The sequence below is a fragment of the Stegostoma tigrinum genome, chromosome 16 (genome assembly GCF_030684315.1).
Source record: "Stegostoma tigrinum isolate sSteTig4 chromosome 16, sSteTig4.hap1, whole genome shotgun sequence".
In the NCBI taxonomy this organism is placed as follows: Eukaryota; Metazoa; Chordata; class Chondrichthyes; order Orectolobiformes; family Stegostomatidae; genus Stegostoma; species Stegostoma tigrinum.
Window position 1 is genome coordinate 40,308,716 of NC_081369.1, and position 14,810 is coordinate 40,323,525.

Genomic DNA, 14,810 nt, shown 5'->3' on the forward strand with positions numbered 1-14,810 from the left:
CAGGCGAAGTGCCAGATGACTGAAGGATAGCTAATATGTTCAAGAAGGGCCGCAGGGATAGGCCAGGCGATTATGAACCAGTTAGTCTGACATTAGTGGTTGGGAGATTATTTGAAAAAAATTCTAAAGGGCAGCATTAATCAATACTTGGAGAGGCAGGACTGATCAGGATAGTCTACATGGATTTGTTAGAGGCAGAACTTGTCTGACTAATTACTTGAATTTTTTTTTGAAATGGTGACTAAATGAGTGTAATGCAGTTGTTGTGGTTTACATGGCCTTCAGTAAGGCCTTTGACAAGGTCCCACAAAGTCTCATCCAAAGGTATGAACTCATGGGATCTAAGGCAAGTTAATAAACTGGATCCAAAACTGGCTTGCCAATAGGAGGCAAAGGCTGATGGTGGAGGGCTGTTTTTGTAATTGAAAGCCTGCGTCCAGTGGTGTACCACAGGAATCGGTGCCAGGATCCTAGCTGTTTTACATTAATGATTTGGATGGAAATATAGAAGGCATAATTAGTAAGGCTGCACATGAATTGAAAATTGGTGGAATTGTTGATAATGAGGAAGATGGTCTTGGGCAACAGTCTGATATTAATCAGTTGGTAAACTGGGCAGAGCAATGGCAGATGAAATTTAATCCCGACAAGTATGAGATGATGCATTTTGGGAGGTCTAACAAGGGAAGAATATACACAATGAACAGTAGGCCCCCAAGGAGTACTGAGGAACAAAAGGGACCTTGGTGTACGCTGGATCTCTGCAGGTGTCATCAAAGGTAGGTAGGGTGGTGAAAAAGGCATATCGGATGAACGTCTTCATTTGCCCGGGTGTAGAATATACCAGCAAGGAAATAGACAATAAAATGTGAGGCTGGATGAACACAGCAGGCCCAGCAGCATCTCAGGAGCACAAAAGCTGACGTTTCGGGCCTAGAGCAGCTGAGATGCTGCTGGGCCTGCTGTGTTCATCCAGCCTCACATTTTATTGTCTTGGATTCTCCAGCATCTGCAGTTCCCATTATCACTGATACGAGCAAGGAAGTCTTGTTACAACTTTGAAAAACATTGATTAGGCTACAGATGGAATATTGATTGTGGTTCTGGTTGCCACACTATTGAAAAGATGTAATCACACTGTAACCCTATCGCAGGACATTGTCCGAGATGAAATGTCTCAGTTATGAGAGACTGCAGAAGCTGGGTTTGTTTTCCTTCGAGCAGTGGAGATGGAGGGGGGATTTTGATTGAGGTATACAAAATTATAAGAGGTATAGACAGAACACATCATGAGATTCTCTTCAGTGTGGCGACTGTGTCTAAGACTGGACGGCATAAATTTAAAGCGAGGAGCAAGTGGTTTAGAGACGATCTGAGAAAATATTTTTTCACCAAGAGGATATGGAATGCATGCACGGAACGTGCTTCAGAGGGTGCTGGAGGCAAGGTTTCTCACAACATTTAAGAAGTATCTGGATGAATACTTAAATTGCTAGGGCATTGTAGGCTATGGGCCAAGTGCAGGTAAATGGGATTGGCGTACTTTGGTGGTTGTTGATTGGCATTGACATGTTGGGCTGAAGGGCCTGTTTCTATTCGGTATGACTGTATGAGGAACCTGTGCACTTGCTAGGTCAAGAACAGTGACTGGCTCTGCCTTTACCTTGATAGGCAAGGAAGGTAAAACAAGGAAAAACTACAATATCTGTAGCAGTAAATAGCTACTTCAAGTTTAACTGATTTGACTGACCTCAAAACAAGCACAATGTAAACAGTATCCATCCTGAAAAGAAATATTAAGCTTAATTTTATGTTTCCTAGCTAATATCTGGCAAGTTCTTTACACCTTTTTTCAATTTAAATATTGCATGCTTTTTCTGCTAAAGGTACTTCAAAATTTACCAGCACATTTATTTTCAGTTTACTCTCTAAGGATTTGTGCTGGATTAGTACTGCTTAATACTAGGTTATTTGATCTGATGAAACTTTGGGACATTATGTCACATTAAGGAAAGTATGAAAATGCAAATTAATTTTGAAATGCTCACTCTAATGGAAAATCTATGCAGGCAGCTAGAAGAACCAAAATGTTTTGGAATAATATAATTAGATGAGCTGTTGTGATTACATTAGCTAAAAGTAGAATGTAGTTGTTTTCAGTTGTAGGTTGAAGGTCTGAAAGATAACATCTTGGTTCCTGTGACAAATGACTTTATTACTTTGTGCCAGGTGCAACACATAATTTAGAGTATAACAGTATGAAGAAGAAACATATACAGCCTTGCTATTTTATGTAAGTAGATTCGCCGGGAGGACTCTCTTTGTAGAAAATTACACTATCACATTTCAGGCAAGATTAAAACATCAGTTCACCCACTCATTCACTTCACACCAGATTACTGTAATAGATTACTAAATCTAAATACCTCAAATTCTATTTGAGACGAATTTAGCCAGTAACCTGTTGAATGCAAATGTAGTTTCTTTTTTCATCACCATTACCTGTAAGCTGGTACACATGTTTATCACCCATTTACAGAAAAGTTATTACTTGGTAGTACAGAGTTTGAGTACTGCTGAGAAATAAGGACTCACTGTGTCAAAGCTTCTGATCCTGAACTCATCAAGACAGTTTTCAAATACCAATGTTAAGAGAAACAAGATTTAAACTGTAGGAGAGGAGAGTATTGAGGTTGGCAAGTAGATTCTGATTGGTAAAGGTGTTGGCAAGGAAAATACACCAGTTATTGATGACTAACAGTTAACAAGCAAGCTTTGTTTATATTTTAAACGAGGCAGGTTGGTTCTGATTGGTCAAGGCATTTTCCTGGGAAGTGAACCAAAGGAAGGCAGTTAGCATTATTTTGTGTTGAAACAGGTGCAGTATACGTGCGTGAGGAGAATCATGAGGATTGAGTCCACTTGTCAACCTATCAGTGGTCTCCTCTCCTGCATAACAGATATTGGTTTCCCCTTGAAGAGGTATTCTTAATTGTCCAGATGACTACAAGACAGAGAGTCTGCAAAAAAAAGTCCTTTCCCCCCCTCCAAGGAATAATCAAGTTCTGTACAATCTGACAACTGCTTGAAAAACAATATTGTGGCTGAAAATGAATGTGATGAATGGGTTACAGAGATCACTGACGCTCAAGATTTAATCATCAAAAACAGGGCTTCTGAACTGACCTGGGTATTATAAAATTCTGTAAACGTTGATGGATCATTTTCAAAAATCTGTGCTGAAGTTACATGCATGTTCCTTACCTGGGAATGGGCTGTGTGGTAGGTACAACTGGTACAAACTTTGGGCAGTTATCCATCTGCTCCTGAACTTTATTGCAAGAGGAAATGTGAGTTCGCATTTTTACCAGAGTCACCTAGTGCAAGAAACACATTATATTTCATGCATCTAAAAAATTTCCAATAGTTCATATTTCTTTGCCTGTTCATTCGGCAATATGAACTGTACAGTGGCTCCTTATTAAAATTTGGATGAACATAAGTCAGAACAAGTTCCTCAATTGAAACCTGTTTTTTTAAATTCACTTGTGGGACATGGACATCGCTGGCTAGCTCACATTTTATTGTCCATTCCCAGTTATCATTGAAAAGGTGTTGCTGAGCTGTCATCTTGAACCAAAATTCTGCAAATTTTGACTGTATATGGATTCCATTCAATTACATCTGCCACTTAATTGAAATTCAACCATAGTGCAAACAACATGAGGCTTGATAATACATCCATCTCTACTCAAGGACAAGAAACTAAAAATCAATTTCACCATGTGGCTACAGGTACAAGATCCTGACAAAATTCAATTCATTACTAAACAAACTACAAAATTTAACAACTCTCCTAGTGATTTCTCCACCTACCCGAAAGATGGAGCAAAACTTACTGTTAGTCACCAGTTGAACTTGTGGTAAAGGAATAGGTTGCAAACTGGAGTTTGTTCTGATAACAAAATTAAAATTCTTGAGCAGACAGTCAGAAAAGGCATTACTCTGAGCTTCACACAGAATGTTCGAAATTAGAATCTAACTCAGATGACAATTGATCATTCGTACATTCACTTTTTTTGTGGATAATGAATGAATGAATGAGCTTTGTCACAGAAATCACACAAGTAGTGAAAAGTTTACAAGTCACCACTTCTGGCGCCATCTTAGGTACAAAGGTACCCAGGGACAGAATCTGGAGTACAAAAACCTTAGGGAAAAAGAAAGGAAAAGAAATAAAAAGCCCAGCATTACAGCCCTTCTAAAGTACAATGTAATAAATTAGAAAAAGTAAGAAGTTCTGAAAAACAGCCCTTCCATGATAGCATAATAAAAAATGAAAAAAAATTTTAAACATTAACAAGTAAAATATAAGAATATCAGCCTGTTTCACATCTCTGGGCTCCACAACCCCACTTCCTACATTAGAATGCCAGGCTGAACCCTTACGATGCTGAAGAAAAATCTGCAGTCACAGACAGTCACCATAAGGAGACCCAGATGATGTTGAAAAAACCACCACCAAAAGGAGTCCCAAGCTGCTGCCAAAAAGGAGTCCCAGGCCTGGACCCACCTCATCATCAAAGCTGCTGCTGAAGCAGACCAATTGCAGGATGCACCAGGATGCTGCCATGAGGGATGGCCGGATCCACACCGCATTCTCCGCAGCAGCAGCCTCTTGGAGCCTCCTTCCTTTATGGGACCCTAGTTACCAGTTGCCATCTTCACAGGAGTCCACAGAACATAGAATAAGGTACATAAAACAATCTTCCTGAAGTTTAAGACTGCAGTTAAGGCACAGCAAACAGATACTAATATGTCCAGGCTCAGATGCCTAGTGCTTCTGCTGTTAGGGGGTTTCTCAATTAAGTTAGCAGCCATTAATGCAGGTGATACTCCTGTTCTAACAATTATCCATCTATGTGTCTCCTACTTTAAATAATAAAAGGACAGTGAAAATCTGGAAATGCACCAGATCTACTTCCTTGATAATTGACATTCATGATATTTCTGTTATCAGGTACTACTTCAAAATGAAACTTCTTCATTGTATTTACATGATTGATTCAGGAACTAGATATGGTTCTTTGCCGTCAAATGAAAGCTACACATCTTGATTAGTCGTATTTCCTTTCCAGAGGAATAATAACAAATGTGCCAACCTCATAAACACAACTGAGAGTTCCCTGATAAATGTATAGACAATGGCCTAGTGATATTAACCTAGAAACTCAGCTTATGTTCTGAAGGCCCATGTTCAAATCCTGCCATGGCCTATGATGGAATTTGAATTCAATAAAGAATCTAGATTTAATAGTTTTATGGTCATCATTAGAGCCTTGTCATTAGTGAATCAAATTGGTTATTCAACAAATGTCCTGTAAGAATGCAGTTTCCTTCCTTATCTAGTCTGGCCTACATGTGACTCCAGATCCACGGCAATGTGGGTGACTCTTAACTGCCCTCAGGGCTATCAGGTATGGGCAATAAATGCTGGCCTAGCCAGAGGTGCCCACATTCTTTCAGTGAATAGAAAAAAAATGTACTACACAGCTGTTTGATGAGGCAGACATGGAAAGATGACAATGTGGTGTGAAGGCTTCAAGCTGTAACAACTTGTACATCTACATGATGAAACAGCTCTGATCTAGATGTAATGAATTTGATTATTGATCAGCAGACAGTACAACTGCATGGCAGTGAAGACAAGAATCTTCTGATGGAGCAGACAGATGGCAACACTTTGCCCAAAGCTTGACCATGCATTCCATCATCTATACCACATAAATGACCATGGCTTTTATCACCAAGTCCTTCTTTGGTCTCAATATTCTTTAGGTATCTTCTTTGAACATATTATTCTAGTCCATCCTTAATGCATCTCATTGAGAATTCTCATTCTCCATTGTTCATATTCATCCCTCAACTCAATCCAAAGTTGCTCCCAAGATGTTCTTCCTCCCTCTGCACAAAACAACTTGTCACCAAGGGGACCTCTATCTTCATCACAACTCACTTCGTCCTTAGTCCTCTCATTTCATGAACTGCTCTAAACCATTTATCTCCTGCTCATATTTCAAGCCACCCTTTAAACTTTCCATCTTATGTGGTCTTCAGATTGCAGTCTTGATCACAGCCATGGTCATCTCTGACCAGTTCCTTCTACCCTTCAAAACAATCACTTACCCTTTCCAACCTGACCAGTTGTTTGTTTACCTCAAGTAAAAAATTTCACCAAATCACTTAACAGTGTACTTTCAAACTCCCATCCATCTAGCTTATGGTTTTCCCATACTTCTGTAGCTTCTGATCAGTACCAATGCTTTTGTATCAACCTTTAATGTCCTTGACCTCAGGAAGATGTTTATCGCTTCCATCCTGAATCATTTATTCACTTCCTAAAGCCCAAGGCACGTAGACTCGGGCAAATATGATGTACATGTGGTTTAACAATCCAGCATTACTTTTGGCTGGATTTCATTAAGCATTATTGAGCACCACTTTCCAACAAAATTGCTCAAATGATCATCATTCCGGAAGCTGCATATAACCCATGCTTATTTCCACCACCAAGCCCTTCAGTAAACATCTCTCCCCCAATCCTCCATCCTTGTGTCTACATTTGCTGTTAGTGTGATTCCTCAATATGTCAGTCATAAAATTTCCCATGTAGCAATTTGGCAACTGTGATTTTCTCGTTTCTACCTACAAAGCATGTTTCGATTTAACATCCCTGAGCTACACAGCTTCGCTGCAAGTAAGAAGTTCGACATAGCTAGAAATCCTAAATAAAAACTGAATTATCAAAGGAGGGATAAAAGCCCTGTGTTAAAACTTTTGAAAAGCAGAGGATTTACACTGTCACACCATCATGCAATAAATGAAACATCAGACTAGCACATTAACTGCACAATGTGACAAAGCAACAGAATGATGACATCGCCTGCCCGATACGATCTAAATAAAAAGAAAGTAATTTTATTGACATGTCACCAGTTGTCAAAGGTGCCAGAAATAAGGAACAATTTCAATCTCATAAATAAATTAGAGGATTATTTTCTACAGAACATGATAACAAGCTGTTTTAGAATTTCAATAGACAATAAATACAAATAAATATCATTCATAGATATCATTTTTCAATTAAGTTTTTAAACTGTTTTCTAAAGTGTAATACATTGAGTGGTTTGCTTTAATGTACCTTTTTATTGCATCCTCGACAGGGAGCCTTATAAGAAGAGAGTTGTTTCTCCACATTAGAGGCCTTTTCCACTTTCTTTGGATCGAATGGCATGCGGCAAAGTGGACAGAGAGGTGATACCACTTGGAGGCAGGGTTGCAAACATTCCCCACAAAACCTGAGAGAGAGTAGTTTATTATTAGTAAGCAGTTTGCAGGATACGCAATCTGAAAAACAGTTCCTGATACAAGGAAGAATTAAATCAGAAGAAAAATAAATCAAGAAGGGACTTAATTATCAAGGTAATAAATGTTCATTAATGAATGAACAATTAACCGCTTAACAAACCCCTAACAGCATCTTTAAAATTAATTCACCACATTTGTATCATTGTTCAAGTCAGCATTTGCTGTCCATCCCGGATAATCCTTCAGAAGGTGGTGGACAATACAATACAGCTGCATATTAGGCCACTTGTACAGTACAGTTAAGAATCAACCATATTGCCAAGGATCGGGAACCACATGCAAACAGCCCAGAATCAGCAAACAGGCTAGATTTCCTTTCCTTTAGGATACCAGTGAAAGAGATGGGTTTTTGAAGTAATTTGGTACCTGTGATCAATTCTGATATCATCTTTTCATTCTAGATTAATTGAGGGGAGGGAAAGGCCAAATACCTACTGGTATTATTGCTGGACTATTAATCCAGAGACCCAGGTATTGCCATGGGGATCCGGGTTCAAATTCCAATGGCAATTAGGTTCCAGGCAGAAAACCCACAGGTGACCTTCCTACCCTGCATTCATTTAAAACCCTTAAATGGTCAATCAACTGTGACTGAACTACCATTTAAGGGCAATGTGCCAACTCCAGCCAGGCCTGCCAATGTGTGGTAAGAATGTTCATCATGTCAGCCAGAAGTGGAAGAAAATAGAGTTGGCTGGGTTTGGCTGCAGTCCCAACTTGAGGAAATACTGAATTGATTTTAACAGTTCATAGCTTACAATGGCTTGTGTATACCAGAAAAATCATCATCAGCATAAAGACATTTTTGGGATCCTGTGGTGGCATATCATTTATGTCAAGGCTAGTAACTGTCAGTGTCAGGAATTTTACAGGAAGAAAGTGCTGCACTGAAATGTCAGTGGAGATTTTTCTGCTTAAATGTCTGGAGTGAATTTTGAACCTAAAGTTCCTTGAGTCACAGGGGAAATGCTATTCCTGTACAAGACTCTGCACATTTATTAGTTATGGTTCAGTCATGGAAAGATAGATGTAAGGACAAATCTATTTCTGAATTAGTTCCTTTTATTTGCTTTCTTACTGCTGACATTTTAAGTTATGTTATTTTTATGGGACTAGAATTGATGAGAAACTGCTGAGTCGGTTGCACAACAGGTAGTTTGTGCATCAGTCACTAGGAACCTCATGTACAATGCTGCAGACACATGACTAAACTGCAATTCTGTAAATAATTAATGCCTGTGGAAGCTCAAATTTCCAAAGGAGATCACCACAACAGACCATCAAAGCACCACCAAGACAGGAGACAGCAAAATGCCTGAATTGTAATGTTCAATTTTCTATGTTTGATTATGTGAGCCTGTTTATTGTTGATTTTCAATGTCCCTGATCTACTAAATGTGGGTGTGAATTCAGGAAGAAGTAAACAAAGTTGTAGAAATGGCTGAAAGCCTGAGACAGAAGCATGGAATAGATATTTGAAAAGCAGTGTGTATTTTAAAATATTGTAAACAGGGGGAGGCAATGGCTGGATCGCTGGACTGTTAATCAAGGGACCCAGTGAATGTTCAAATCCCGCCACGGCAGATGGTGGAATGTGAATTCAATTAAAAAAAAATCTGGATTTAAGAATCTAATGATGACGATGAATCCATTGTCTACTGTCATAAAGACCCACCTGGTTCACTAGTGTCCTTTAGAGAAGGAAACTGACATCTTACCCGATCAGGCCTACATGTGACTCCAAACCCACAGCAATGTGTTTGCCTCTGAGCTGACCTCTGGGCAATTAGGGATGGGCACTGAATGCTGCCTTGCTAGCGAAGCCCTTGTCCAATGAATGAGTAAGTTACACAAACAGAAAAGTAGTGTCATCTCTGCATGGATCAAAGTTATAAAATGTACAACAATAATGGTGGATGTCTCCTCAGAAACATGCCATTCACCAAATGTTGTGTTTCCAGCAGTACTGTATGGAAGAAAACACTCTGTACGGTCAGTGGGAAGTGTACCCTAATCAGCATTAGCTGTCAAGATGTTAGCAGGCATTGTTGTGTTTCTACTGGACAAATCAGATCCCAGAATGCAATCTAGCTTGATAGACAATATCACACAGTCACACAAGGTGGCAGAGTTTCTTTAAACAAAATAAACTATCTTGAATCGAAATACGCAAAAATCTTAATACAGCCAGCAAACAAAGTTTCAACTTATTCACCAACACCATCACTTCACAGCAATTTAAATCCTGGGAAAATACACCTGTGTCAACACATTCAGTTCAATTTAAGTGATTTGCCCCAGTTTCTGTCCTGTGAACTGTGAAGTCGTCTTAAATGAATACTCACAAAACAGAGTTCATACTTTCACAGCAGTTAAAGACCTGCAGATTTCTAGCGAAACACCTGTAGTCTGGAAGTAGCACAAAAAATTAGTTTGTGCAGAGATAACCTATTCCCTTAATGGCTCTGGGGGGAAAAAACCTCAGACTGTACTTACTCTGACCCCAATCAGGTCTCTTCTGAACTGTCCTAAAATCTTTCAACCTCCAGGTTCCTAAGTTAAAATCAATTCTTGCTTGTCCTGAATCAAAAACAGCAAAGTCCACGTCATAAACCACCTTAGTACAAACACTTTTTTTTTTACAGACACTGCAGGGGTTTCCAGCTCTCTGATATATGCTGGATTTGGTCACTGTTTCAGAAGGGCTGTTAGATATCATTTTTATTTCACAATACCACTTCACAGAAGTAACCAACACCTAAATGTCATTATTTTAAAATATCTGACATAAATGTGTTATGTATTTTCTACGCCACACCTTTCATCACAGCACTAATTGTATTCACAGGGGTGATTCAAGAACCAAATGAAAATCTGTAATGACCCACCTCTAGTTATAATCCAACATAAAGCTGGCATATGCAGATAACAATGATCAAACTTGACTTCATTTGGTTGTATTGCACCAATGTTCATCTATAAGGAACATCTCACAGAATGGCATAGAGGCTTACTACATGACTTCTTTTCAAGGAGCCATCAACGAGCAAATTAGGTGTGTGTTCTCCTCCAAATGCTTGTAGTTTGGACTTGAGTTAATCTTGAACTGATTTTGGTTTATTTTTTGCCTGTTATCTCTTAGTTTAGACGCTGTGATACTTGTTCAGGCTAATTTTTCTCAGCGGAGGAAAGCACAAGCTTTAGCATAAAACTTTCCACGCTACATGGCTAAGGATGGCATCTCTATGGAATATCATGTTTGGATCCTGCATTCTAACATGCCACAGAACAGGAAGGTTTAATTTCTTACATCTATCTCATTCTTGTGTGTTAATCAAAAAGACAATGAAAACAAATACATTTCATTTCAACAAACATCAATACTCTCATGTGATGAAAGACACGTAATATACACGTATGAATATCATGTTTTTGAATTTTGAATTCAAAACACAGGCACTACATCTTTGCAGGGATTTCTTTATGCTTAAAAAAGGCCCTGTAGGAATAGAGGAATAGTGACTAAATCCAGCTGATTATCAGATGACGTGACTGTAAATGCTTGTAGTGTTAATAGAATGATGCTCATATTGTTGTGTTTACCACAAGTAGGATAAACATGCAAGGTCATTAGCTTTGTTTTTAGGTCAGAAGTATCTAGATTTGAGCAAGAATTTAGTTCAGTTCAGATGACACCAGGACTGAATTTAGAACTACGTTAAATCTCTCCTGAAAGGATTTGGGGCTTTCAGTTAACAAGTCACGTAACAGGTAGAAGGGATTTAGTTTGTGAAACTTCAAAGTGAAGATAGTTTGGTTAGAAATCTTCATGTTATTAGAGCTCAGAAAGTTTATGCTGTCAGATTTGCTAAAAGGTTGCAATTGGTAAATTTTGAATTGTCTCCACACTCTGCAGCAATGAAACTGTCATGAGTCAGTTAACTAGAACCCTAAGTGTTGAGAGAGGGTGCAATTACTCTGGACTTGAATATCTATAATGGACAATGTTGGAAAACAGGTCAAAAACTCGTTTTGCTTTGTGTTTTAGATCTTAGTAAGTATTTTCTATGCTTAGATAGCTTGAAAATAAAGATTCTTTTATTAGTCAACTTCTGTTCTACTACCAAAGAAGACCTGCAACATAATGTTTCAGTGACTAGCAACCAGGTTAATAACTGAATTCAAAAAAATCTATCAAGCTAAATTTCCCTCAGGAATCTGACTTGTCCAGTAGTAGTTTCTATTGGTATAAAAAAACTAATTAATTTTAAATAATTAACTAAGTAGAGATGACAGGCCAGGTGATGTGTTGTAGCTGTATGATGGGAGCTAGCTGATCCCATTGAGAACGGCAGTGACCTCATCTGTAGCAAGTGTTTGAGGAGCTGCTTGAGGAGCTCCGGCTCAAAACTGATAAGTTGGAATCCGAACTCCAAACACTGCAGCACATCTGGGAGGGGGAGAAATACCTGGATGCTGTGTTCCAGGAGGCAGTCACACCAGGTAGATTAACTAATGTTAATTCAATCGGCGGGCAGGGACAGCAGTGTGTGACTGCCAATGAGGCAGGTAGAGGGACCCTGCAGACAGGAGCACAGGAGCCGCAGCGCTTGACATTATCCCACAGGTATAAGGCACTTGCTCTCTGTGTGAATGAGGAACAGGGCTGCAGGAAGGATGAGTCAACTGACCAAGGCACCATAGTCCAGGAGGCCATTCAAGAGGGAGGAGCAAAAAGACAGATTGTAGATGTAGGGGATTCCATCATCGGGGGATAGATAGTGTCCTTTGCGAGCAGGATAGAGAATCCCACATGGTGTGTTGCCTGCCTGGTGCCAGGGTGCAAGGCATCTCTGACTGGCTTGAGAGGATACGAGAGAGGGAGGGGGAGGATCCAGTTGTTGTGGTCCATGTAGGTACCAACAACACAGGCAGGACTTGAAGGGTCTAGGCCCGAAATGTCAGCTTTCCTGCTCCTAAGATGTTGCTTGGCCGGCTGTGTTCATCCAACTCTACAGCTTGTTATCTTGGATTCTCCAGCATCTGCAGTTCCTACTATCTCAGGAAAAAAAAAACCTGTTGTTTCGGGATTATGAAAAGCTAGGAACAAAATTTTAAAAAACGGGTCTTTAAGGGTCATAATCTCTGGATTGCTGCCCGAGCCACGTGCCAATTGGCACAGGGAGGCAAGGATCAGGGAGGTAAACAAGTGGCTAAAAGAGTGGTGTGGGAAAGAGGGTTTCCTTTTCATGGTGCAATGGCATCAGTTCTGCAACAGGAGGGATCTATACTGCTGGGACAGACTGCACCTGACCAGGGCTGGGTCCGGTATTCTGGTGAAAAGGGTAAATAGGGTGGTCAATAGGACTTTAAACTAGTAAGTGGGGGGGAAGGGAGAAGTGAGCGTAGAGGGAGAATAACAATTAACGTAAGGCAAAACAGCAAGTAGCAGGTGACGAGGAAGCTTCAACTCCATTGAAAATTAGGAAAAAAGTTAAAGGGAAGGAGAACTCAAGAGCTGTTAGTAATGAAGGCAATAGGACCCAAAAAGAAGGTGCAAAAACTGGCATAAGGGCACTTTATCTGAATGCTTGGAGCATTTGAAACAAGGTGGATGAGTCGACAGTGCAAATCATGGCAAACGGGTATGATTTAGTGGCCATTATAGAGACATAGTTACAGGATGGTCATGACTGGGAGTTAAACATCCAGGGGCATCAAACTGTTCGGAAGGACAAACAGGAAGTTAAGGGAGGTGGTGTCGCTCTGATTTTTTAAGGATGATATCAGAGCAGTAGTGAGAGATGATATAGGTTCTGCTGTCAAAACGTTGAATGCATTCAGGTGGAAATTAGGAACAGCAGGGAGAAGAAGTCACTGATAGGTGTGGTCTATAGGCCACCAAATAATGACATCATGGTGGGGCAGGCAATAAACATAGAAATAGCTAATGCATGTAAAAATGGTACAGCAATTATCATGGGGGATTTTAACCTACATATCGATTGGTCAAACCGGGTCAGTCATGGCAGCCTTGCGGAGTGCTTCATAGAATGCATCCGCGATAATTTCCTTGAATAATTTGTAATGGAACCTACCAGCGAGCAAGCAATCCTAGATCTAGACTGTGTAATGAGACAGGAATAATTAAGGATCTCAATTAGGGATCCTCTCAGAGGGAGTGATCACAGTATGGTCGAATTTAACATACAGTTGGAGCGTGAGAAGGTTAAATCCAGGACCTGTCCTGTGCTTAAACAAAGCAGACTATGAAGGAATGAGGGAGGAGTTAGCTAAGGTAGAATGGGAGCAAAAACTTTATGGTGGGTCAATCCAGGAACAGTGGAAGACTTCCAAAATGCTTTTTCACAGTGCTCAGCAGGGCTATATTCCAGTGAAAAGGGAGAACTGTAGCAAAAGAGAGAGCCAGCCATGGATGTCGAAGGAAATAAAGGAAAGTATCAGATTGAGAAAAACACATACAAAAAACAAAGAGTAGTGGGAAACCAGGGGGCTGGAAAATCTTTAAAGGCTGACAGAAAGCCACAAAAAAAGTTGTAAAGAAAAGTAAGATAGATTATGAGAGTAAACTAGCTCAGAATATAAAAACAGGCAGCAAAAATTTCTATAAATATGTAAATCATAAAAGAGTGGCAAAGGTAAACACTGGTCCTTTAGAAGATGAAAAGGCCAATTTAATAACTAGGAATGAGGAAATAGCCGAGACATTAAACAGTTATTTCATGTCGGTCTTCACAGTGGAAGACACAAATAACATGCCGAAAACTGATGGCAAGAAGGCTACAGCAGGGGACGACCTAGAAATTATCATTATCACTAAATAGGCAGTGCCGGGCAAGCTAATGGGGCTAAAGGTAGACAAGACTCCTGGCCCTGATGAAATGCATCCCAGAATACTAAAAGAGGAGACGGGGGAAATAGCAAATGCACTCGTAATTATTTACCCAAACGGCCAATGTGACGCCACTGTTTAAAAAAGGAAGTAGACAAAAAGCAGGTAACTATAGGCCAGTTAGCTTAGCTTCGGTAGTGAGGAAAATGCTTGAATCTATCATTAAGAAAGAAATAGCAAGACATCTGGATATAAATTGTCCCATTGGGCACACCCAGCTTGGGTTCATGAAGGATAGGTCATGTTTAACTAATTTGGTGGAATTCATTGAGGTCATTACTTGCATGGTGGACAGTGGGGAACCTGTGGATGTGGTGTATCTGGATTTCCAGAAGGCATGTGACAAGGTGCCACACCAAAGGCTGCTACACAAGATAAAGTTGCACAGTGTTACAGGCAATGTATTGGTATGGACAGAGGATTGGTTGACCAGTAGAAAGCAAACAGCAGGGATAAATGGGTGTTTTTC

At 39.9% G+C, this 14,810-nt stretch overlaps 1 protein-coding gene across 1 annotated transcript in view; it reads right to left on the reverse strand.

The window, feature by feature from the left end:
- Window positions 1-14,810, reverse strand: part of LOC125459696 (E3 ubiquitin-protein ligase RNF166) — a 56,236-nt gene that overhangs the window by 12,862 nt on the left and 28,564 nt on the right. Inside the window, exons 2-3 of the mRNA XM_048546426.2 lie at window positions 7,202-7,358; window positions 3,265-3,377 (exon numbers count right to left, since the gene is read on the reverse strand). Of these exons, the coding sequence (XP_048402383.1) occupies window positions 3,265-3,377; window positions 7,202-7,358 (270 nt within the window). The remainder of the gene's footprint in view (window positions 1-3,264; window positions 3,378-7,201; window positions 7,359-14,810) is intronic.